The sequence below is a fragment of the Aristolochia californica genome, unplaced genomic scaffold (assembly GCF_029961685.1).
Source record: "Aristolochia californica isolate CCGP_79_NKW_82.1479 unplaced genomic scaffold, dmAriCali1.0.hap1 SCAF_8, whole genome shotgun sequence".
Lineage (NCBI taxonomy): Eukaryota > Viridiplantae > Streptophyta > Magnoliopsida > Piperales > Aristolochiaceae > Aristolochia > Aristolochia californica.
In genome coordinates, this window is record NW_027182279.1 from 40,143,465 (window position 1) to 40,168,498 (window position 25,034).

Consider the following 25,034-nt stretch of genomic DNA (forward strand, 5'->3'; position numbering starts at 1 on the left):
AAAACAATGTCAAGAATCATCATGGAGTCGACTCGATTGATAGAATTTGTGCAAATATTCAGAAGAAGAAATCCAAATGTCTGATGTACGTACCTGCGAAATCTATTTTTTTGCAGCCCAATAGACAATGTAACACAATCCATGAGCAGTGAAGAGGGCCATAACGATATGTCCAAGCCATATGTGATACTTGACGCTGGCCTCCGAGGTGAGTCCTATGAATGGCAATAGATACGATCCTCGAGTGATGGGGAAGAAGAGAAAGGAGAAACAGATAGTTCCAACAAGGCACAATCGGAGACCTACACTCTTCCCACCTGATTATACGTTCCAAAACCAGTCATCTGACAACTTCTCTTTTGGATTAGAATAAATAACACAATATGATACTGAGCTAGATCTCTTACAGTTTCTCGGCCCGATGGTGAACAGATGTAACATTCATGTTGGCATAACTGCTATGTAAATACATTGTCAAAGCCTAGACAAGCAGTGCAAGAAACATGGCTAAGAAGATCAGCTTTGTTCCTGAAATGATTCCAAGAGGACCCTTCACTAGCACTAGTGGTCTCCATAGAGAAAGAAGACAATTGGCTCCACTCTTAGCCCTAGTACTGCAATTAAATAATGAGAATACATTTAGATTCCATCAAATAGTATTCCACTATGGATTTCGTTTCCATTCAATGCAACTATTGATCTATAGAGGAAGAAAAACAAAGAAAGGGAAGGAAAAGATGAATTAAGTACCTTTTCTTTTGGCAAAATTTAATATTCTTGCAAGGATTGAGATAGATGCACCCCAAAACAGACATGGATAGAACAGGTCACACGAACGTCAATAGGTGCGCCCCTGCAACAAACAAGTAAAAATTGTTCGAGAAAGAAAAGAAAAGAAAGATTTTAAAAAAATTGAAATGAAAAAAGTAGCAAACGAGCATTATATATGTAGAAGAACAATACCTTCTGTCCCAAAATATGTCGAATCGACTGTAAAATGCCTAGCCAATACAACCTAAAAGACTAGTCTGTTAAGTGCAAAAGGCAGAGTTTTTAACCCAGGACGACAAACTCTAACACATACCATACCAAGTCGACATCCACGACGGCCCACACTAGTATGGAAACTAGGTCGCCCCTTTCGGGATTCGAACGCGGTGCTTGGCTCTGATACCATATCAAACGCCTAGCCAATGCAACTCAACAGACCGGTCTGTTAAGTGCGGAAAACCAAGTACTTAACCTGGATGGACCAAGGGTAGATGGAACCTAACCCAGGTTTATGGGAACAACCTAACTCTGACAACCACCGTTTCCGTTCCCTGCCGCTTCCGTCCGGATTCAAACGCAAAACGTGGTGCCCAGCTCTGATACTATGTCAAATGCCTAGCCAATACAACCCAAAAGACCGGTCTGTTAGGTGTGGAAAAAAAAGTACTTAACCCAGGACCACAAACTGTAACATCGACTAGAGCAGTGATCTTAGCCTGCCACTTCATGTAATAGCTTGTTGGGTATATTACCAACAAAAGCATTCATCGAGGAAACACAACTCCAATCAAGAGTGCAATGGCCGCCCGAGTTTGTCTTGTTGCCACAACCTCTATGAGTACCCTCGTGCACACACACCAATGCTAGATTGGAGATGAGAGAGACCGAGTTAAGTTCCGAAGCATGCCTCTTCCTTTAATTCCTCCTTTATTTATACCAAAAACTAAGTAAATGCATTGGAACTGTGCTTTCCAAATTTCTCCTGGTGGTTTGGTAAGAATAATTGCATTGGAACTATAGTTTCCAAATTTCTCCCTGCTGGGTTGGGTAAGAATAATTGGAGTGAAATTGCACTTTCCAAATTCCAACCCGCTCTCTTATTTTTTCTTCCATCAGAATTAATATTCACTCATTCTCTCCCTTTTCTTTTCCTTTCTTTTTATATTTTTCCATTTCTAATACTTCATAAGCAAATTAGATTTTTCAATCGGATAATTGCTTTTTGGAGGTGAGAGACATATCCAAAAAACTACCGTGTTGCAATCGAAGAAACGGAGTTGTTGTAGCAATGTTGGTGGCCTCAACTTTGGAACATTGACAGCTGATTATGTAATAGCTTATTGGGTATATTACCCACAGAAGTATCCATCTAGCGAACACCACTCCAATCAAGAGCGCAATGGCCGCTCGAGTAATTCTTGTTGCCACAACCTCCATGAGTACCCTCGTGCACACACACCAATGCTAAGTTGGAGATGAGAGAGAAGCAAGTTAGGTTCCGAAGCATGCCTCTTCCTCTAATTCCTCTTTTATTTATACCAAAAACTAAGTAAACTCAATGGAAGTATGGTTTCCAAATTCCTCCCCGCTATTTGGTAAGAATAATTGCATTGGAACAATAGTTTTCAAATTCCTCCCTGCTAGGTTTGGTAAGAATAATTGTATTGGAACAACAGTTTCCAAATTCCTCCCTGCTAGGTTTGGTAAGAATAATTGCATTGGAACAACAGTTTCCAAATTCCTCCTTGCTAGGTTTGGTAAGAATAATTGGAGTGGAACTGCACTTTCCAAATTCCACCCCTCTTTCTTATTTTTTCTTTCTCACCCGAGTGGAAAAACGTGTAACTTCCACGTTCATTCCCACCTTGCTTACTCAATCCATCCTTCGTTCAAGTTTTAGACCTCTCGCCCTTTCCCTTCGATTTATTATATTTCATTCCGCATTTAATGCTTATCAAGTATAGAAGACTCTCAAAATTCAATCCTAGGGTTTCATGCTTCGAGTCCCCCCGACCGCTATGCACCTCCACCACATCGCCCCTTCTCTTGGCCGCTTGTCAAAACCTGATTCATGGCAAAAGATAAAGCGATATCCTATCCATCCGTTTCCCCATCAATGCCCTAGCTCTGTCACTCCAAATTGATAGTTTCATCGTGGGAGTGCCACTGCCTTCAGTTGATTCCGTCCAAAAAAAAGGAGAATCTTTGATTTTGTCGGATCTCCATCTTGAGGTTATCACTGAAGCAGTCCGCATGGTGCTTGAGGTGGTTTACGATAATTGATTTGCCTCATTCTCCTACAGTAGTCGTGTTCTCCATCGGCCTCAAGTCCTCAGTCCAGAATCCTAATTGGTGGTGTCGTGTTCATTTCTATCAGTAGAAATTCAAATCCGGCCAAGTTCGGAAATTGGTTTCGATCATGAGTAATAAGATTGAAGACCGGGTTTTGATTAATTTAATTTTAAAGCTTTTTGAATTTCGAGAAGTAGATATAGAACTTGGCAGTTTTTGTTTTGGTAGGGGTTTTCTCCAAGAGAGTGGCATCAATTCGATCATTGTAAATATTTATTTTAATGGTTTAGATATGAACCCTAACCAAAAAATTTTGAGACTAGATATCTTGAATTTTCCTCTTGCCGCTTCCATCAGAATTAATAGTCACTCATTCTTTCCCTTTTCTTTTCATTTCTTTTTCTGTTTTTCCATTTCTAATACTTCATAAGCAAATTAGATTTTCAAATTCGGATCATTACTTTTTGGAGGAGAGAAACATCTCCAAAAAACTACTGTGTTGCAATTGGAGAAACGGAGTTGTTGTAGCATTGTTGGTGGCCTCAACTTTGGAACATTGACTACTAATTATGTAATAACTTGTTAGGTATATTACCCACAGAAGCATCCATCCAACAAACACCACTCCAATCTGGAGTGCAATGGCCACTCGAGCAAGTCTTGTGGCTACAACCTCCATGACTACCCTCGTGCGCACACACCAATGCTAAGTTGGAGATGAGAGAGAAGCGAGTTAGGTTCCGAAGCATGCCACTTCCTCTAATTCCTCCCTTATTTATACCAAAAACTAAGTACAAGCATTGGAACTGCACTTTCCAAATTCCTCCTAGCGGTTTGGTAAGAATAATTGCATTGGAACTGCAATATCCAAATTCCTCCCCACTGTTTGGTAAAAATAATTGCATTGGAACAACAATTTCCAAATTCCTCCCCGCTAGGTTTGGTAAGAATAATTGGAGTGGAACTGCACTTTCCAAATTCCACCCCTCTTTCTTATTTTTTCTTTCTCACCCGAGCGGAAAAGCGTGTAACTTCCTCGTTCATTCCCACCTTGCTTACTCAATCCGTCCTTCGTACACCTCTCGCCCTATCCCTTCGATTTATTATATTTCATTCAACATTTAATGCTTATCAAGTTTAGAAGATTGTCAAAATTCAATCCTAGGGTTTCATGCTTCGAATCCCCCCGATTGATATGCATCTCCACCACATCGCCCCTTCTTTTGGCCATTTGTCAAAACTTGGTTCCTGGCAAAAGATCGAGCGATATCGTATCTATCCGTTTCCCCATCGATACCCTAGCTCTGTCACTCCAGATTAATAGTTTCGACGTGGGAGTGCCACTGCGTTTGGTTGATTCCGTCCAAATAAAAAAAGAGAATTTTTTATTCTATCGGACCTCCATCTCGAAGTTATCACTGAAGCAGTCCGCATGGTGCTTGAAGCGGTTTACGAGAGCCGATTTGCCTCATTCTCCTACGGTGGTCGTGTTCTCCATCGACTGCCACATAGCGATTTGCTATCTCAAGTCTTTAGTTCAAAATCCTAATTCATGGTGTCGTGTTCATTTCCATCAGCAGAAATTCAAATATGGCCAAGTTCAGAAATTGGTTTCGATCATGAATAATAAGATTGAAGACCGGGTATTGATTAATTTAATTGTAATTTTTTTTTTTTTTGAGTAGTAGATATAGAACTTGGCAGTTTTTGTTTTTGTAGGGATTTTCTCCAAGAGAGTGGCTTGAATTCGATCATTGTAAATATTTACTGTAATGGTTTAGATATGAACCCTAACGAAAAAATTTTGAGACTAGATATCTTGAATTTTCCTCTTGCCGCTTCCATCAAAATTAATATTCACGCATTATCTCCCTTTTATTTTCCTTTCTTTTTATGTTTTTCCATTTCTAATACTTCATAAGAAAATTAGATTTTCCAATCGGATAATTGCTTTTTGGAGGTGAGAGACATCTCCAAAAAACTACCGTGTTGCAATCGGAGAAACGGAGTTGTTGTAGCATTGTTGGTGGCCTCAACTTTGGAACATTAACAACTGATTATGTAATAGCTTGTTGGGTATATTACCCACAGAAGCATCCATTCAGCAAACACCACTCCAATCAGGAGCGCAATAGCTACTCGAGCAAGTCTTGTCGCCACAACCTCCATGAGTACCCTCGTGCACACACACCAATGCCAAGTTGGAGATGAGAGCGAAGCGAGTTAGGTTCCTAAGCATGCCTCTTCCTCTAATTCTTCCCTTAGTTATACTAAAAACTAAGTAAAGGCATTGGAACTGTGCTTTCCAAATTCCTCCCGATGGTTTGGTAAGAATAATTGCATTGGAACTGCAGTTTCCAAATTCCCCCACGCTGGGTTTGGTAAGAATAATTAGAGTGCAACTGCACTTTCCAAATTCCACCCCGCTTTCTTATTTTTTCTTTCTCACCCGAGCGGAAAAGCGTGTAACTTCTTGCAGAGGTTTTCTGCACTTAGACGACTAGTCTTTTAGATTGTATTGGTCAACCTCTTTACATTGTATCAGAGCCAGGTCCGGCACGTCCCACCTTCGAATCCCACGGGGAGCGGTAAGGGGTGGGGTGGGTGTGAGAGGTGGTTCCGGTCCACCTCTTTTGATTAGGTTGGTTTTCCACACTTAAACGACTAGTCTTTTAGGTTATATTGGGCAGCCTCTTGACATGGTATTGTTTGGTAAGGAACAAGAATGGTGGGTGTTAAAGTTGGCGGTGGTTTTGTCCACCATTGATGGGTTCGGTACTTGGCTTTCCGTACTTAACAGACCGGTATTTTGGGTTGTATTGGCTAGGCATTTGACATGGTGTCAAAGCTAGGTGGTTCCGTTTACTACTGATGTGTTAGGTACTTGGCTTTCCGCAGTTAACAGACCGGTCTTTTGAGTTGTATTGGGTTGGCATTTGACAACTTCCACGTTCATTCCCACCCTGCTTACTCACTCCGTCCTCCGTTCAAGTTTTACACCTCTCGCCCTTTCTCTTCGATTTATTATATTTCATTCCGCATTCAATGCTTATCAAGTATAGAAGATTCTCAAAATTCAATCCAAGGGTTTCATGCTTCGAATCACCCCGACCGCTATGCACCTCCACCACATCGCCCCTTCTCTTGGTTGCTTGTCAAAACCTGGTTCCTAGCAAAAGATCGAGAGATATCGTATCCATCTGTTTCACCATCGATACACTAGTACTGTCACTCCAGATTGATAGTTTCGACGTGGGAGTGCCACCGCATTCAATTGATTCTGTCCCAAAAAAAAGGAGAATCTTTAATTCTGTTAGACCTCCATCTCGAGGTTATCATTGAAGCAGTCCACATGGTGTTTGAGGTGGTTTACGACAGCCGATTTGCCTCATTTTCCTACGGTGGTTGTGTCTCTATCGGCTGCCACATAGCAATTCGCTATCTCAAGTCCTTAGTCCAAAATCCTAATTGGTGGTTTTGTGTTCATTTCCATCAGCAAAAATTCAAATCCAGCCAAGTTCAAAAATTGGTTTCGATAATGAATAATAAGATTGAAGACCGGGTATTGATTAATTTAATTGGAAAGCTTTTTGAATTTCGAGTAGTAGATATAAAACTTGGCGGTTTTTGTTTTGGTAGGGGTTTTCTCCAAGAGAGTGGCTTGAATTCGATCCTTGTAAATATTTACTTTAATGGTTTAGATATGAACCCTAACAAAAAAAAATTGAGAATAAATATCTTGAATTTTCCTCTTGGCACTTCCATCAGAATTAATATTCACTCATTCTCTCCCTTTTCTTTTGCTTTCTTTTTCTGTTTTTCCATTTCTAATACTTCATAAGGAAATTAGATTTTCCAATCGGATCATAGTTTTTTGGAGGTGAGAGACATCTCCAGAAAACTACCATGTTACAATCGGATAAACGGAGTTGTTGTAGCATTGTTGGTGACCTCAACTTATGAACATTGACAACTGATTATCTAATTTATGGAGAAGCATAAATGTGGCTTTTTTTTTGGAATTCTATGATATCTATTAATATATTGTTGAATGCAAGTCTTCCTTTATTTTCTTCTTGAATTCCTTTCTCCCATATTAGATTATGTGTTGAACAAAATCTCATCTTATTGATTGCATGTCTAAGATAGGTTAAACATTGTTCTTAGAACTTAAAAATCTTCAGAAACTAAAAAGGTAAATAAAAAGAAGATTCCATGAAAAAGAAGCAATCAGTAAAATCAATTCATAAGCAGTATAAGAGTTGCAGAGTTGGAGACATGGCAGTGCTTCCTTGTACTAACTTGATAATGTCTTTCTTGTATGGAGACGTCAAAGCTTATTCCGTAGTGGTTTTTGCCTCAGTCGATAGCTTATTCCGTAAGTGTTACTGTCTTCCAATGTCTTTTTCTCCTTTATAAATCTGTTACTTTAATTGCTGTTTTTTCTCCAATATGACATCCTTCACCCACTTTCTACATCATCTCTCCTTCCCATTTATTTTTGAATGCCATCGTTATTCAATTTCATTCAATTCTCATTATTTTCTTTTTGTCAAAGCCAGCTGCTTTTCCATTTTTTGATCTCTTGCCACCAAAGACTCTCAGAGAATCTCTTGAATGAAGAAGAGAGAAACCAGATTCAGAACATTAAAGTGTTAGTATCAAAATTGATGATCACATGAAAAGTACACCCTGCTAGTATATAAATTTTAATGAAGTCTAATGAAGCAGCCGCAGCAGCAGATGATGATGATGAATACATCTTCTTAGTAAACTCATACCATCTTGTTCATGGTTACAGAGAAGTGGGAAGAACCATATTTGATAAACAGTACTATTAACAAGCTCTAGAAACAAGCATAAATAACTACACTTACAACTTTATCAACCTATCATCACTTTGAAACAAGCATAAATAACTACACTTACAACTTTATCAACCTATCATCACTTTTCAACTATCTGAGAGTGGACTATAGCTATGTGGGTCCTCAACATGAACTGTAGAAATGGTGGCCATGACGAATGCTCCAAATAATACCACAGCAATGGCGTTGAAGCTCACTAAGAAAAGCTTCAGGGAACACTGTTCTGCAGAAAAATGAGCTTCTCCAAAAACCCTAATTCAACTGTGGCCAGGGCCAAGAGGTAGACGAATAGTCCAAAAAACACATGCCAAGGGAGAGCTCCCCTTCGGAGAGATGGTGTGCCGCCGGGAAAGAAGAAAACAGCAAAGCCGAAAATCCACTGGAGTTTCAAAAGCAAAACCATAAACCAGAGTGAGACAATTTTTAAAATATTTTTAAAAGATAATTAAAGTGCAAGAGTTTTGTTTTGTTTCCTATTACATCCACAGCCTACTAGTAATGCCATGCTCCAGTCTATAAGAAGAGCAATTCCTCTGCTCTGTCACTGTACAGTGAAAGTACTAATCCACTAAGTAACTAAGTAAGATCCCTTGAGACCTTCTACCCATATCAAAGGCTGTAACCAAGACTACGTCGAATTGATTGAAAGACAATCACTTTTTTGAGAGGAATCGTCGGGGCAGACTCTTTCTCCCCTAATGAAAACTGGGTTAAGAAAAGGTTACAGAAGGGGATCAAGGCCTGGTGCCTTTTCTCCAGGACAAAGCAACTGCTGCACCACCCTAAAATTTCATAGAGATGATCTCTGGAAGACCACTAAATGTACCAAAGTTTTTTAGTTGTGTTGATCCATCACCATGTCTACTTTCACTATGAAGGAATTTAAGGGGACAGTTTCCAACTGAAGTGTTCTACCTGAGTGAATAGGTGAAAATTTCATGGAGGCATCTAGCCTAAAAAATCTTACTATTTCTCTTGTGTTTAACTAGCAAGACAGTTATTTCCAACTGGCTCTGTAATTTACATTTCCATACCTGAATAGCATATAAAAAAATGGTACCAAGTCCAAGCCAGGAGTGCAAGCTGTACAAGTTGGCAATTCCTCTCTCATTGTGGTACTTAAAAGCAGCATATATACCAACAATCCCAAGTACAAGAGCAATGGCATGAAGAACAAGATGAATCAACTTCTTCACCTCTACTGAATGGGAGAGCCTTGTAACTGATTATAGCTGCATCAAATGATAAATAGACATTTGAAGGATAGGAGAGAGGAAACTATGATTCATTAAGAAAGTTTAGAAATGAGTTGTTTGACAGTCTTTACCTTCACTTCCAATGATAACAAATCCAATGAGCATTAGCACTGGATGAACCTGGAATACATAAAAAGAAGACAAAGAACACCAAGCTTGAGTTTACCCAAGATTATAGAAGATTCAGAAATCCCACATACGGCCACCAAGAAGAATAATATCAGCAAGAGGCTTGAGATAGAATATCTTATTTCGGGTTTGACATAATTAAGAAGAAACTTCACAAAACCAAAGTTAGTTTTCAGAGAATTTTTGCTGATGCTTCTCTTGCATTACATTAGTTTCATCTAGGCCATCTATTCAGCCCTTTTAAACCTCTAAAAGTATTACTCATGCGAACAAAAAATAGAAGAACAGGACTACAAATCAACACTGAACTGAAATAAGGCAGCAAAACATTTGAAGCTAATGTAAGGGATAACAATGAAAAGAACAAAATCAAATGAGTTTAAGTTACTCCCAAAAGGAAACCCCAAAAAGTCTTGAACCAAGACAAAAGATGCTGAGGTGAGTGTAATTATGCAAGCCAAAGACAAAATAAGCAGAGGTGACTAAAAATATACGGGGAAAGCTAAAGATAAAATCAATAGAGCTGGCAATGAATATGCAAAGCTGAAGATAGAATAAAGCATAACCCAATAACCAAAAAAGGACCAGACAATGTTTCTCAACAGTCTGCTCTGACCAAGATCATATCGGAGAAGAAGCAGATCTAGTTAAGTAGAGAAAAGAAATAAACAGAGAACCATAGAAGCAGAGAAACAAACTAGTGACCACGAAGTAATAAGAAGAGACTAAAACACTCAAAAAACAAGATTCGGGGAAAAAGAGGAAGAGTTGAAGAAGATACATGGTAAATTCTGAGGATAAAGAAGTACGATCAACTGGTACTCCATCCTAAACAATCTTGGTTGTAACAAGAATCACTTATTGCAAAAAAATAGTAGCAGCTTTGCAGTTGACGATCCCCTGTAAAAAATCTTATTTTTGTCTTATTTAGACAAGAAAAATAAAAGATAGCATCATATAATGGTTGGCTAGGCTAATCAATCTATTAAAAAAAATACTTAGATTGATTAAGCATTGTTACTGCTTCAAAGTGTTAGGAAATTCACGTTTCCTATTCTAATTTGGGTAACATATTTATTATTCAATTATATTTTCTATTTTTTAATGGAATGGGCTAAAATTAAGTGATCTAATTTTGTTAAACCCATTAAGGAATATGGGCTAATTGAGTACATACCATATGGAATAATGGGAACCCTATATAAGGAGACACGTTATGGTTATGGTCTCTAATATACTAAATCACATACAGTTTCCTTCTCCCCATCCGGAAGAGAAACGAAGGTCCCATTGAGGAACTAAGGAAATTTAGTTGAGGAAGATCACAAAACCAAGAATTCCTTCGTTGATTGCTACAAAATTCCGCAACAAGTGATCGTTTGGAATGGATCTAGGTATTTATCCAGAATCCTAATATTCTGACATGATATAAATTCTAGATTATGGATTTAAGATTACGGTTTTCTAACACAAAGTACTCTCAAGTAGGTTGTTCTTAGAACTTAAAAACCTTTAGAAACTACAAAAGGTAAATAATAGAAAAATTCCATGAAAAAAAACAATCAGTGAACTCAATTCATAAGCGTATAAGAGTTACAAAGTTGGAGACATGGTAGTGCTCCATTGTGCTAACTTTATAATCTCCTCCTTCAACTCATAAATGGGGCCCCTCTGATCTATCGTTACTAGTTAAAGTTGATGGATTCAAAATGCAGGTTATCAGCCAAACCAGCATAACAGATCGCTGCCACACGTTGCTACATCCCCTTCGACCCATTGGAAAATAGTCCTACGCTTGATTCATCACATGACTCAAATATTATTTTTGCCATGGGAATTAAATCCAAGCTTCAGTCGTCATTACTAGGGGTAACATCGAATGGAGCAGAGCCTGAACCTGCCTATGTTCGAGCCAAGCTTGATTTAAATATTTTGAACTCGATCTCGAGCCGAGCCTCGCTTTGAGCCTAAAATTATAATCGAGCTTGAGTCCAATAATTTTAACCGAGTTCGAGCTCCAACCTACATTTAAAACTTTGAATAAAATACAAGTCAAATAAATTGTATATAAAATTATGCATACCCTAAACACTATGCATAAAATTATTCGTAAAAGTTGCATACATATGCATAAACTTTATTCAATAATCAAACACAAAAACATTCCTTTGAAAAGCAACGTTAGTTTTGTCCATTTGTACTCAATCAGATCATTTTGATTCAAGGACCGGAAAACTTGATCATGGAGACAAAGAAAAAATTTAAGAAAAATGGTTTTGGATGACTTAATCGTATGCCCATTTTTGTTTTTTCTTCTGAGCATAGATTCATTCATCAGTAGTTTTGAAATACTACCAATCTGTTCTTCTGGAAAACTTGAGTGGAGTTAGCATTAAGAGAGTACCTCAAATAATTTGAGTATCTTCAAGAGCCATGAGAAAGAGACAGCCGAAGTTCAAGAAACAATTTTTTTTATCTCGCACGAAGTCTTCACCCACATAGGGGGGAAAAATTATTTTCCCCCTAACTTTGGTCTCTGGTTTTCTGCTGAGATGACGCAGGGGGCAGGGGGGTCTAGTGACGCTGGCAAGGAGCTGTTGTCGGGGCTGACGACTGCAATGGAAATGGTGGCGACGAAAGCAGTGGCGCAGGTAGCGACTACCGAGACGATGCGGGGGTAAGGGAGTCTACTACGAAGGCGGCCGGCGAGCAACTGTCAACGGCGACGAAAGCGGCCACAACAACAAAAGAGAAGGGCTAGGCGACGGTAGAAGAGGGGAGGAAGAAATCAAAGTCGAACTCGAAGACGACTCCCGGTCCCTCGTTAAGTTAACGAGTTGACTCGCGAACTTTTGAACCTAACCGTGGTTCGGTCGAGCTTGACTCGTTAACTCAAACGAGTCTCAAATAAGTTGAATCGAACCAAACGAGTCTCAAATAAGTTGAATCGAACCAAGCCGAGCTCGAGCGCTCGATTCGATGCCACCCCTACAGGCATTATCCACAAAAGTATCCATCCAGAAAACATCACTCCAATCAAGAGCGCAATGGCAACTTAAGTCGGAGAAGAAAAACAAGTTGAGTTAGGCTCTAAGCATACATCTTCCTCCAATTCCTTATTCATTTATAGGAAAAACTAACTTTGAATCAAAGTTTGTAACTAAAACTTACTGCCATCATTGGTGTACCAGATTTGATTTGAAGGACCAATGGTGGCAGTAGGGGGCGTTGCGAGAATCGAACTCGCGACCTCTCGCACCCAAAGCGAGAATCATACCACTAGACCAAACGCCCATACAGGCTTTTTTGGGTCTCGAAATATTCTAGTAACTGTTTAATTAATAGTAGATTTCTAACAGGAAATCATTAGTGGAAGAGTGGTTATCTATTAACTTGTTAGTTATAATCCGAACCTAGTGCCGTCATCAATATTGATCGGACGGTCCAAATTTATTCTTTTAATTACAAATTTCTCACTCTTCTCAGATTAGCTCCTCGCACAAGTGAACAGATCTCACGCGTTCACAACTTTCACCGTCTCTCTGCCCCCCCGCATCCTCCTGGATCGGACCACCTCCTTCCATCTCTCTGTCCGCAGGCGTCGGACAAAAATCCTCGCCGCAGACGTCGGACGAGGACATCTGTTCGAGGTAATTTCTCATCAATTTTTTTTCAATATTTTTTAATATTTTTTAATGCTAGATGCTTTCATGATCTATTTGTTCGTTAGGATTACCAATCCGGAGGTTAGAACGATCTCTTTCTTTTGCTGAGTTCGAAGCTTGGATTGTGGAATTATGTAATATATCTCAATATATTTTCGGATCCGTTCTTTTTCTTTTTGAAAGTTCTTCGCTGATCTTCTTTGTGTGCGTCGTTTTGTCATTTGATTTAAGCGTCAGGATGTGGTGCGGTGACAAGTTTCTCAATCTTATAGGGGTTTTTCACTTTTGTTCCTTGCTGAATGACTCCATTTGGTTGCACTGTTATTCCACTTACCGAACGAGCTGGATTGTATTTATATACAAGTGAACTGCGTAGCCTATAGTGACTACGTATGCAGATTTTGAAAATTTTCGTCAAAAGAATTCGCAATGTAGTGTATATACGGTGTGTGCTTTTCTTCTAGGATGCTAAACTCTATTTCAATTATCCATGCTTTCGTATGTAGTTTGTCTTTATTTGATGAGGCAGATCGAGTGCTTCAATTTGTCCTGCATTTCATTTATGTAATTCTTTATCACTGAGATAACATCAAGATCCTAACATACTGTCTCTTACTATTTTAAGGTATCGAGAGAGCTAAAATATGTACTTGTATTGTGTTATATGCTGGTTCAATAAATTCTGAAGACAATGTATAAAAGACAAATTCTCTATTAGTCTTTAAGGGTTTGTATAGATAGTTTTCAGAAGAATGTGACTTCAGGTGGTAATACTGTTAATTGGGATAGATATTTCTTTGAAGTTTTAAAGATGAGTCTCTTAATGCTGAATGGAGGTGGTAATACAGTTGAGATGCTGCTGTCATGATTCATGAAATATTTTCACATTTTAAAAGAAAAGAATCCGTTTTAGTTTCTCAGTGTGAGTTTTTTATATGGCTTTGTTCCCTTGTCTAGAACGAAATGAGACTTTTTTCCTGCTGAATTTACAGTTTTTTTTCAATCTATGTTTTCCTTATCATAGTTAAACTGATCTCTTCTCAATTTGGAACTGTCTACAGAAATGTATATATGGGAAGCCAAGCTGGCATGCAGGGTCCCCCCATTGAATCCTCAGCCTAACCCCTTTGGGAATACCTTCTATGATGCTGGATCAGGACTCATCCAAGGTGGATTAGGTGCTTTTGGTGAACGAATTTTGGGTTCAAGCTCTCAGTATGTGCAAAGCAATGTATGGACATTCGAAGTATATGTACCATGGCTATATAAGGGCACCCATGGATAGATCCACAGGCACTCACAAACACAAGCGGAATTTACTTTCAAAACTTGATCAGTCTCCATGCCTTTCAGTTTTGACTTCTCCTAGTGATCAATTTGCAAAAAAGAGTAGGCTGATGGTCCTGACTTAAAACCATTATAACTCACTGAAATGGGAATATTGGGATCAATCAGCTGATTATCATGGACAAACTAGAGCTTGTCAAATTGTGTTTTGATCTATCTTATCATAAGTTGTCAGTATGTTTTTTAAACTATCCTTCAGCTAAATCGTTGGATTGGTAAAAGACAGCATGACGAAATGTTAGTTTTGTTTGTGAAGAGGTGGAGAAGTGCTTCAATTAGCCATAAACATGAATACATTGTTTTTTTGTGTTATAGTTATTATAGGAGTTGTAAATTTTCTTACAAGTGCTTTCTGGCCAGATAAGCAGGTCCTTCTCTGATCCCCAGTACTACTTTCAAGTGAATGACCAGTATGTGAGGAACAAGTTGAAGGTGATCTTGTTCCCGTTCCTACATAGAGTAAGCAATGTGTTCAAACTTATCTTTGTACCATTGATTGTTAATTAATGAGCAGAGGAAGTATGTTCAGTAGTCAACCAAAAAGGTTACTGGTCTTGTGTGCCTTGGCAAGATTGGTATTTCTGATGGAAATGAAATTTGGTCTTCTCGACGAGGCTTTGGAGGTCATTTTTTCTCTGGATTGTTTGTCGAAATGTCATGGGACATTCTTCAACCTTGAATTGTTGGTGCAACAGACTTTAGGATTAGTACAAATAGCGTGATTGACAATTTTCATGGCTGCTTCTGCATCCTATCTCTTGTTCACTTTCAAGAAAGTAACCGACATCCTGATAGGCTATTTATTAAAACTGCTATTAATTTATTTGCTTCATTTAGGGTCACTGGACAAGGATAACAGAGCCAGTGGGAGGCAGACTCTCCTCCAAACCTCCTATCTATGATATAAATGTTCCTGACTTGTACATTCCCTTTATGGCTTTTGGGACCTATGTAGTTCTTGCTGGCTTTTTGTTGGGCATTCTTGGAAAGTAAGTGCAAAAATACTTTTACTTTCTCCATTTGTTATATTCAAGTCTCTTTCCAAGTTCAAAAAAACGTTCAAGTCTCTATTTTACGTCTGTCTTCCCTTGTCATCCTACAGATGTTTACTCTTGAAGCTTTGAGTATGCAATTTACAACAGGACTCCTTGGATGGTTCCTGGAGGCATTACTTTTTAAAGTACCGTTGTACATGTTAGGGAGTGGTGAGGCCCCATTATTGGATATGGTTTCTTATGATGGTTATGCATTCATCGGGATTTCCATGGCTATAATGGCAAGGATGGTGAAAGTGAATTTGAATTCACTCTACTTATCCAAAATTGTTAAGTGAATGAAGTATGTAATTCACTTTCACTTGCTCCAGTGTAAAATGAGTAAAAAGGGAAATCTAAGGGTTTACCCTTTGAATTCACTTTCATTCGCTCACTCGATGCTCTCCGTATCCTTCTCTCTCGTCACTACTCGACCTCACCGTTGCCCCCCTCCCTCTCGTCGTTGCTCACCCTTGTCCTTGTCCTCTCACTCACTATTGCTTGACCTTGTCTTTGCTCCCTTCCCTCTTGCTCGACCTCTCGCCACAACTCGGCCTCATCCTCATCCTCCCTTGCTGTCGTGTTTCTTCCTTCTGCTCTCACCGCCCACGCTATCAAAACTGAACCATGAATAATTTATTTTTAAAATTATTTTATTATTTTATATTACACTAAAGTTTGTCTTATTTTATTAATAAAATACCCTATTTATTACTTTTAATAGTATATTAAATTCTTCTATGTGAGTTTCCCAATTTTGTTGGGATGGTTTTTTTCTTTTTCTTTTTTTCTCTTTTTGCTTTTCATTTGTTTAATTCTTCTCTTTTTTCCCTTCTTCTCATTCTTCTCCTTCTTTCCTTTTTTTTTTCTTTTTTTCATTTTTTTCTTTTTTCTTTCCTTCCCTTATTTTCTTCTATTTTTTCACCTTTTCTTCCTCCTTTTTTGATTTTATCTTTTTCCTCTTTTCTTTTTTGTCCTTTTTCCTTGTGGAAGAAAAGAACAAAATAGGAAAAAATGAGAAATTTAAATTTCTCCTGAGGAAATTGGGAAATTTGCTAGGAGGGGGTACTCTTTTCTAATGAATTTTCCAATTTTTTTTGGAGGGTACCCTTTCCCAGTGAATTTTTCACTTCTCTGTGTGAGAGCTTTTTTTCTTCTCTTTTCTTTTTCCATTTTATTCATTCTTCTCCTTCTTTCTGTTTTTCTTTTTATTTTTTATTTTTTTATGTTTCATGTTTACCATTTTTTCCTTCTCTTCATTTTTTTTCTTTATTAATTTCTCCTTTTTTTTCCTTTTCTTTTTCCTTCTTCTCCTTTTTCCTTGTGGGAAAAGAGAACAAAATTGGGGGGGAAATGGGAAAATTGAATTTCTACTAATGAAATTCCCAATTTTTTTCCTTGGGAATTTTTCTAGGAGAAATTTCCAATTTCGCTACGAGAAGGTACCATTTCCAACTCAAGTATGTATCTATTTATAACGAAATTCTATTCACGTAGAATGTTTTTAGTCTCGTGATAGTTGTAAAGCAAAGACTCCTTAGGAGGAAATGATTTTTTGAGCAGAGAAAGTATATTACCCAATGCTTATTCCTCATATTGGAAGTTGATTTATTATGAAGCAAATAAGTGAGAAAGGGCTATCTTAGAAAAGTTCTAAGGATGAGGATATAATTCTTATTATGCTCCTATTTTTTACGTTTTATGTTAATCTTTTGTTTCTATATTAAATTATCATCTCGACATTATTGTTATAATTATGTCTGGTCAAACTAATGGTCCTACGACTCTTCCCTTCACTATCCAACCTAGTAACTAAGACAACTATAACAAATTTGAAAATATGGTGACTTGTCCTACAACACATAAATACAAATTAAAAAAATCCAAATGACGGTTTCATTGTATTCCTCCTCCTCATGTTGGGAATTTTTTCCTTGTTGCATGAAAAACATTCCATAGCAATGGTCTACAAATTAAAACAAAAATTATATTTCATTGCAATTCAATAAAATGATAGTATTTATCGTCTCAATATACATATATATTTTTACTCCATTTTGAAGTGATGTCAATATTGGTAAAACGATAATTAAACCCAAATGGTTAGGGTCAGATTGGACACAATCACCATATTGGGTTAGGTTTTGAGCTTCTATGGTTGAACCAAGAAAGATTAAGGAAAAAAATCTATCAATTTAATTATATATTTTTATTGTTTTGAAGTAACATCGACACTAGTTTAACCAGTAATCAAACACAGTTGATTAGGATTAGATTGGCCCAATTTATTATTGGGTTTTATAACATCGATAATAATGTTAATTAATTAATATAAATTATAAAATAATTTTTAATGAAAAACACCAACAACCACTCATTAGTTTCGACTTAATTCATAATTTCAAATATATAATTTTCATTGACGGAATTAACATATATACTGGTTAATGAGTTCTTAATGTATAAAAGGTTGCTTAGAGAGAGAGAGAGAGAGAGAGAGAGAGGAACATGAACAAGATTAATAATGAAAAGTTTGTAAACCTTGCCTCTATTCACCAAAATAAAAATAAAATTAGTTACAACATCTCTCCTAAACTCATTCTAAGTTGGGAAGTGGAAAGGAATAAAAAAATCAAAGCATGGAAATGTTAAATAAAGGTCACCGTCTAAGGCATCCTACAAGATAGAACCAGATTATTCCACATTTTGTTAATAAGCTCTTCAAGAGTAATCTAGCTTTACTTCAAGGTTTGCTTAGTATTTTCATCTCATCAATGGGACCCTTCTGATCCCTCGTTACCAGCTAAAGCTGATGGATTCAAAATGCAGGTTATCAGCCAAACCAGCAGAACAGATCGCTGCCACACGTTGCCGCATCCCCTTTGGTCCGCTGGCTAATACTCCAACGCTTGATTCATCACATGACGCCAATAGTATTTCTGCCATGGAAATTAAATCCGAGCTTCAGTCGTCATTACCATGAGAGGATTAGAAAAGAAACAACAAATTAAAGTTTGGTTATGTATATGCTTACTTTCAATGTCCGGTCTCTTGCCGTAGTGAACTCTGATGGATTGACTGAGTGACTGATGAGGCTGACTCTCCAATTCTCTGTCACCATTATTGAACCACGACCCATCTTCGATGACCATCGCTTCCATGGCACTTCGCTTCTTATTCCATAGAACCGCAGCAATAGATGCAACAGCTATGGATAAACAGATGAACAACATGTTGAGCAACGATCTTGAGATGTGAGGGAAGATCATGTTAGTGTCGTGGTCAATTGGGTAGAAATAATAACGTGTGGTGATCCCCAGCAATATCAGGAACATAACGAAGGAGCTGGAGATGATTGCGGAAAGCCAAAGCCAGCCGTTGGGACCCAAAACAGCTGAGACCGGGGCATGACACGGGTTAGTCTTGAACCACAAGGTTCGCTGGAGATGTTTTTGCTTGTTGTTTTCACTGTTGGGTCCTTCTCTAGTTACATAGGCGTCGATTAGCAGCCGCAGGCGGGACATATCACACCCAGTTCCGGCGAGAGGTAGGAGGAGGTCGGTCATGGAGAGTTGTTTTGAGTTCCTGAAGATACAAACCAACTGCACTTGTGGTAGTACTGCTTGTTGCTCGAGTGTTGAGCTCTGGAAGATTAATTCTCGAATGATGGATATGAATGGAGTGATCCCGCTGCCTCCGCTTACCATCACAAGCTTGTCGTGCCTATAGTTTGAAGAAAAATTCACAAGGTTAATAAGATAATTAATGGATGAAGCCATACTAACGGACAAAATTGGATTATGGAGCACAAAATTTCATACAGTTACCTGAAGAAGTTGGTAGAAGAAGGTGATCCGTAAGGTCCTTCAACTGAAACATCCAAGTGATCCACCGGAGATGGAGAAGAGAGTATCTGATATAGTTTCTGTGACCAGATTCCTTCACTCTTGATGACGACACTGAGCTTATCTTGTTCCAAGCTGCTATTGGAGGTGACTGTGAAAGGGTGCCACTGTAAGCGGGAAATACTCGGCACATTTACAAACATTATGCTCGTAGGCGAATAGCTCAACCCTGGACTCTTGGAGAAGCTGAGCTCGAGTGTTTCGCAAGGGAGGAGACGGGCGGCGAGCAATCGAACTCGTTGTCGAGATTGCAGGAAGCGCAAGCAGCGGTCGACCAAGAAGAGGTATATGCCAGGAAGAATAAGTCCAAAAATGGCAAGGCCATAGAAGGAGGTGCCGACATGGACTATGAAGAAGAAGAAGAAGAGAAAGTAGAGATGGTGCGTGTAGTAGAAGACCTCGAACATCTTTCGTCTCACCCTTCCAGAACTGGTAACCCACATGAGCAACCCACAAATCAAAGCTAATTCGCCTGCAACATTCGACACTCCGATCATATCCCACTTCAACATCTGCTCCATTGAAACAACGACAAAAAAAAGTCAGGAATCATCATGGAGTCGACTCGATCGATAGAATTTGTGCAGATATTCAAAAAAAGAAATCGAGATGTCAGATATATGTACCTGAGAAATCTGTTTTTTTGCAGCCCAATAGACAATGTAACATAATCCATGAGCAGTGAAGAGGGCCATGACGATATGTCCAAGCCATATGTGATACTTGACGCTGGCCTCCGAGGTGAGTCCCACCAATGGCAACAGAGACGATCCTCGAGTGACGGGGAAGAAGAGAAAGGAGAAACAGATAGTTCCAACGAGGCCTAATCGGAGACCTGCACTTTCTAGCTTCGCTTCCCACCTGATCATACATTCCAAAATCAGTCATCTTACAACTTCTCTTACGGGTTAGAATAAATAACACAATATGATACTGATCTAGATCTCTTACAGTTTCTCGCCCTGATGGTGAGCAGATGTAGCATTCATCTTGGCATAGCTGCTGTGTAAATACATTGTCAAAGCCCAGACAAGCAGTGCAAGAAACATGGCGAAGAAGGTCAGCTCTATTCCTGAAACGATTCCAAGAGGACCCTTCACTAGCACTGGTCGTCTCCATAGAGAAAGAAGACTGTTGGCTCTACTCTTAGCCCCAGTACTGCAATTAAATAATGAGAATACATTTAGATTCAATCAAATAGTATTCCGCTATGGATTTCTTTTCCATTCAATACAACTATTGATCCATAGAGGGAAAAAAACAAAGAAAGGGAAGGCAAAGATGAATTAAATACCTCTTCTTTTGGCACGATTTAATATTCTTGCCAAGATGGAGATAGATGCACCCCAAAACAGACATGAACAGAACAGGTAACACGAACGTCAATAGGTCCGCCCCTGCAATAACAAGTAAAAATTGTTCGAGAAAGAAAAGAAAAGAAAGATTTTAAAGAAACTGAAACGAAAAAAGTAGCAAACGAGCATTGTATCTGCAGAAGAACAATACCTTCTGTCCCAAAATATGTGGAATCGACTCGAGCAGTGATCATAACCTGCCACTTCATGTAATAGCTTGTTGGGTATATTACCCACAGAAGCATCCATCCAGCAAACACCACTCCAATCAAGAGCCCAATGACCGCTCGAGCAAGTCTTGTCGTCACAACCTCCATGAGTACCCTCGTGCACACACCAATGCTAAGTTTTGAGATGAGAGATAAGTTGAGTTAGGTCCCTTATTTATATCCAAAAGCTAAGTAAACTCATTGGAACTGCAGTTTCCAAATTCATCCACGCTGGCTTTGGTAAGAATAATTGCATTGGAACTGTGTGTTTTCCAAATTCGTTTGGTAAGAATTATTTGGAACTGCGCTTTCCAAATTCGTTTGGTAAGAATAATTTGAGAGGAACAGTAGTTTCCAATTTCTACGGGGCTTTCTTAGTGCCGTCATCAATATTGATCGGACGGTCCAATTTTATTCTTTTAATTACAAATTTCTCACTCTTCTGCATAGATCTCACGCGTTCACAACTTTCACCGTCTCTCTGCGTCTCCCCGCATCCTCCTGGATCGGACCACTTCCTTCCTTCTCTCTGTCTGCAGGCGACGGACAAAAATCCTCGCCGCAGACGTCGGACGAGGACATCTGTTCGAGGTAATTTCTCCTCAATTTTTTTCGATATTTTTTCATGATAGATGCTTTCATGATCTATTTGTTCGTTAGGATTACCGATCCGGAGGTAAACCGATCTCTTTCTTTTGCAGAGTTTGAAGCTTGGATTGCGGAATTATGTAATATATCTCAATATTTTTTCGGATCCTTTCTTTTTCTTTTTCGAAGTTCTTCGCTGATCTTGTTTGTGTGCGTCGTTTTGTCATTTGATTTAAGCGCAAGGATGTGGTGCGGTGACAAGTTTTTCAATTTTATAGGGGTTTTTCACTTTTGTTCCTTGCTGAATGACTCCAATTGGTTGCACTGTTATTCCACTTACACAACGCGCTGGATTGTATTTATATACAAGTGAACTGTGTAGCCTAAAAAGACTACGCATGCAGATTTTCAAAATTTTCGTCAAAAGAATTCGCAATGTAGTGTATGTACGGTGTGTGCTTTTCTTCTAGGATGCTAAACTCTATTTCGATTATCCATGCTTTCGTATGTTATTTCGTCTTTATTGGATGAGTTTGCGGCAGATGGAGTGCTTCAATTTGTTCTGCATTTCGTTTAAGTAATTCTTTATCACTGAGATAACATCAAGATCCTAACATACCATCTCTTACCATTTTAAGGTATCGAGAGAGCTAAAATATGTGCTTGTATTGTGTGATATGCTGGTTCAATAAATTCAGAGGACAATGTTCATCTGGATCATAGAAGACGAATTCTCTCTTAGTTTTTAAGGGCTTGTATAGATAGTTTTCAGAAGAATGTGACTTCAGGTGGTAATACAGTTAATTGAGATAGAGATTTTTTTGAAGTTTTAAAAATGAGTCTCCTAATGCTGAATGGAGGTGGAGTGGTACAACGGATCCAGTACAGTTGAGATGCTGCTGTCGTGATTCATGAAATTTTATCACATCTTAAAAGAAAAGAATCCGTTTTAGTTTCTCAGTGTGAGTTCTTTTTTTTTCTTGGCATAGCTTTGTTCCCTTCTTTCTTTTCCCTTGTCTCGAACGAAATGAGACTTTTTTCCTGTTGAATTTACAGGTTTTTTTTCAATCTATGTTGTCCATATCATGGTTAAACTGACCTCTTCTCCATTTGGAACTGTCTACAGAAATGTATGAGAATATGGGAAGCCAAGCTCGCATGCAGGGCCCCCCATTGAATCCTCAGCCTAACCCCTTTGGGAATACCTTCTATGATGCTGGATCAGGACTCATCCGAGGTGGATTAGGAGCTTATGGTGAACGAATTTTGGGTTCAAGCTCTCAGTATGTGCAAAGCAATGTATGGACATTCGAAGTATATGTACCATGGCTATATAAGGGTACCCATGGATAGATCCACAGGCACTCACAAAACACAAGAGGAATTTACTTTCAAAAGTTGATCAGTCTCCATGTCTTTCAGTTTTGACTTCTTCTAGTGATCAATTTGCAAAAACAAGTTGGTTGATGGTCCTGACTTAAAACCATTATAACTAACTGAAATGGGGACATTGGGATCAATCAGCTGATTATCATGGACAAACTAGAGCTTGTCAAATTGTGTTTTGATCTATCTTATCATAAGTTGTCAGTATGTTTTTTAAACTATCCTTCAGCTAAATCGTTGGACTGGTAAAAGACGGCATGACGAAATGTTAGTTTTGTTTGTGAAGAGGTGGAGAAGTGCTTCAATTACCCATAAACACGAATACATTGTTTTTTATGTTATAGTTATTATAGGAGTTGTAAATTTTCTTACAAGTGCTTTCTGGCCAGATAAGCAGGTACTTCTCTGATCCCCAGTACTACTTTCAAGTGAATGACCAGCATGTGAGGAACAAGTTGAAGGTGATCTTGTTCCCGTTCCTACATAGAGTAAGCAATGTGTTCAAACTTATCTTTGTACTATTGATTGTTAATTAATGACCTGAGGAAGTATGTTCAGTAGTCAACCAAAAAGGTTATTGGTCTTGTGTGCCTTGGCAAGATTGATATTCTGATGGAAATGAAATTTGGTCTTCTCAACGAGGCTTTGGAGGTCAGTTTTTTTCTGGATTGTTTGTCGAAATGTCATGGGACATTCTTCAACCTTGAATTGTTGGTGCAACAGACTTTAGGATTAGTACAGACAGCGTGATCGACAATTTTCATGGCTGCTTCTGCATCCTATCTTTTGTTCACTTTCAAGAAAGTAACCGACATCCTGATAGGCTATTTATTAAAACTGCTATCAATTTATTTGCTTCATTTAGGGTCACTGGACAAGGATAACAGAGCCAGTGGGAGGTAGACTCTCCTACAAACCTCCTATCTATGATATAAATGCTCCTGACTTGTACATTCCCTTTATGGGTTTTGGGACTTATGTAGTTCTTGCTGGCCTTTTTTTGGGCCTTCTTGGAAAGTAAGTGCAAAAATACTTTTACTTTCTTCATTTGTTATATTCAAGTCTCTTTCCAAGTTCAAAAAAACGTTCAAGTCTCTATTTTACATCTGTCTTCTCTTGTCATCCTCCACAGGTTTACTCCTGAAGCTTTGAGTATGCAATTTACAACAGGACTCCTTGGATGGTTCCTCCAGGCATTACTTCTTAAAGTTACGTTGTACATGTTAGGGAGTGGTGAGGCCCCATTATTGGATATGGTTTCTTATGATGGTTATGCATTCATCGGGATTTCCATGGCTATAATGGCAAGGATGGTGAAAGTGAATTTGAATTCACTCTACTTATCCAAAATTGTTAAGTGAATGAAGTATGTAATTCACTTTCACTTGCTCCAGTGTAAAATGAGTAAAAAGGGAAATCTAAGGGTTTACCCTTTGAATTCACTTTCATTCGCTCACTCGATGCTCTCCGTATCCTTCTCTCTCATCACTACTCGACCTCACCGTTGCCCCCCTCCCTCTCGTCGTTGCTCACCCTTGTCCTTGTCCTCTCACTCACTATTGCTTGACCTTGTCTTTGCTCCCTTCCCTCTTGCTCGACCTCTCGCCACAACTCGGCCTCATCCTCATCCTCCCTTGCTTTCGTGTTTCTTCCTTCTCCTCTCACCGCCCACGCTATCAAAACTGAACCATGAATAATTTATTTTCAAAATTATTTTATTATTTTATATTACACTAAAGTTTGTCTTATTTTATTAATAAAATACCCTATTTATTACTTTTAATAGTATATTAAATTCTTCTATGTGAGTTTCCCAATTTTGTTGGGATGGTTTTTTTCTTTTTCTTTTTTTCTCTTTTTGCTTTTCATTTGTTTAATTCTTCTCTTTTTTCCCTTCTTCTCATTCTTCTCCTTCTTTCCTTTTTTTTTTTTTTCTTTTTTTCATTTTTTTCTTTCCTTCCCTTATTTTCTTCTATTTTTTCACCTTTTCTTCCTCCTTTTTTGATTTTATCTTTTTCCTCTTTTCTTTGTTGTCCTTTTTCCTTGTGGAAGAAAAGAACAAAATAGGAAAAAATGAGAAATTTAAATTTCTCCTGAGGAAATTGGGAAATTTGTTAGGAGGGGGTACTCTTTTCTAATGAATTTTCCAATTTTTTTTGGAGGGTACCCTTTCCCAGTGAATTTTTCACTTCTCTGTGTGAGAGCTTTTTTTCTTCTCTTTTCTTTTTC

The 25,034-nt window shown here is 38.4% G+C and overlaps 3 protein-coding genes, 1 non-coding gene and 1 pseudogene across 6 annotated transcripts; 2 read left to right on the forward strand and 3 right to left on the reverse strand.

Annotated features, from left to right (window-relative positions):
* Window positions 1-8,017: 8,017 nt before the first annotated feature.
* Window positions 8,018-12,957, reverse strand: LOC137938540 (probable ascorbate-specific transmembrane electron transporter 1; annotated as a pseudogene).
* TRNAP-UGG (transfer RNA proline (anticodon UGG)) lies at window positions 12,539-12,610 on the reverse strand. The gene has a single exon. It is a non-coding gene; the product is annotated as a tRNA-Pro (tRNA).
* LOC137938880 (uncharacterized) lies at window positions 12,828-15,717 on the forward strand. The gene is made up of 5 exons (XM_068783970.1): window positions 12,828-12,966; window positions 14,043-14,150; window positions 14,689-14,787; window positions 15,166-15,317; window positions 15,431-15,717. Exons 2-5 carry the CDS (start codon window positions 14,124-14,126, stop codon window positions 15,450-15,452), a joined length of 300 nt encoding a protein of 99 aa, XP_068640071.1. The 5' UTR covers window positions 12,828-12,966; window positions 14,043-14,123; the 3' UTR covers window positions 15,453-15,717.
* Window positions 15,718-18,158: 2,441 nt separating this feature from the next.
* LOC137938541 (ferric reduction oxidase 2-like) lies at window positions 18,159-20,939 on the reverse strand. The gene is made up of 7 exons (XM_068783492.1): window positions 20,774-20,939; window positions 20,562-20,664; window positions 20,219-20,425; window positions 19,894-20,128; window positions 19,190-19,779; window positions 18,397-19,085; window positions 18,159-18,301 (listed from the first exon to the last, which is right to left on the reverse strand). Exons 1-7 carry the CDS (start codon window positions 20,937-20,939, stop codon window positions 18,159-18,161), a joined length of 2,133 nt encoding a protein of 710 aa, XP_068639593.1.
* A 362-nt stretch (window positions 20,940-21,301) lies between these two features.
* Window positions 21,302-24,608, forward strand: LOC137939079 (uncharacterized). 3 transcript variants are annotated; one of them, XM_068784263.1, is made up of 6 exons: window positions 21,302-21,422; window positions 21,533-21,559; window positions 22,546-22,718; window positions 23,195-23,293; window positions 23,671-23,822; window positions 23,938-24,608. In XM_068784263.1, the coding sequence occupies exons 3-6, from the start codon at window positions 22,548-22,550 to the stop codon at window positions 24,164-24,166; spliced, it is 651 nt and encodes a 216-aa protein (XP_068640364.1). In that variant the 5' UTR covers window positions 21,302-21,422; window positions 21,533-21,559; window positions 22,546-22,547; the 3' UTR covers window positions 24,167-24,608. The 3 variants fall into 3 exon arrangements, with proteins under 3 accessions (XP_068640364.1, XP_068640363.1, XP_068640365.1); XM_068784262.1 differs by lacking the exon at window positions 21,533-21,559 and having other exon boundaries at window positions 23,938-24,603; XM_068784264.1 differs by lacking the exons at window positions 21,302-21,422; window positions 21,533-21,559 and adding an exon at window positions 22,058-22,381.
* Window positions 24,609-25,034: the final 426 nt, after the last annotated feature.

Coding starts and splice junctions, on each gene's coding strand:
- LOC137938880 (XM_068783970.1), top strand. CDS start 14,124: ATGATGCTGGATCAGGACTCATCCAAG. Junction 14,151..14,688: donor TGGATCAGGACTCATCCAAG/GTGGATTAGGTG, acceptor CTTTCTGGCCAG/ATAAGCAGGTCCTTCTCTGA. Junction 15,318..15,430: donor TTGTTGGGCATTCTTGGAAA/GTAAGTGCAAAA, acceptor GTCATCCTACAG/ATGTTTACTCTTGAAGCTTT.
- LOC137938541 (XM_068783492.1), bottom strand. CDS start 20,939: ATGGAGGTTGTGACGACAAGACTTGCTCGAGCGGTCATTGGGCTCTTG. Junction 20,665..20,773: donor CACATATTTTGGGACAGAAG/GTATTGTTCTTC, acceptor TTGTTATTGCAG/GGGCGGACCTATTGACGTTC. Junction 20,129..20,218: donor CACCATCAGGGCGAGAAACT/GTAAGAGATCTA, acceptor ATGTATGATCAG/GTGGGAAGCGAAGCTAGAAA.
- LOC137939079 (XM_068784263.1), top strand. CDS start 22,548: ATGTATGAGAATATGGGAAGCCAAGCTCGCATGCAGGGCCCCCCATTG. Junction 23,294..23,670: donor TGTTCCCGTTCCTACATAGA/GTAAGCAATGTG, acceptor TGCTTCATTTAG/GGTCACTGGACAAGGATAAC. Junction 23,823..23,937: donor TTTTTGGGCCTTCTTGGAAA/GTAAGTGCAAAA, acceptor CATCCTCCACAG/GTTTACTCCTGAAGCTTTGA.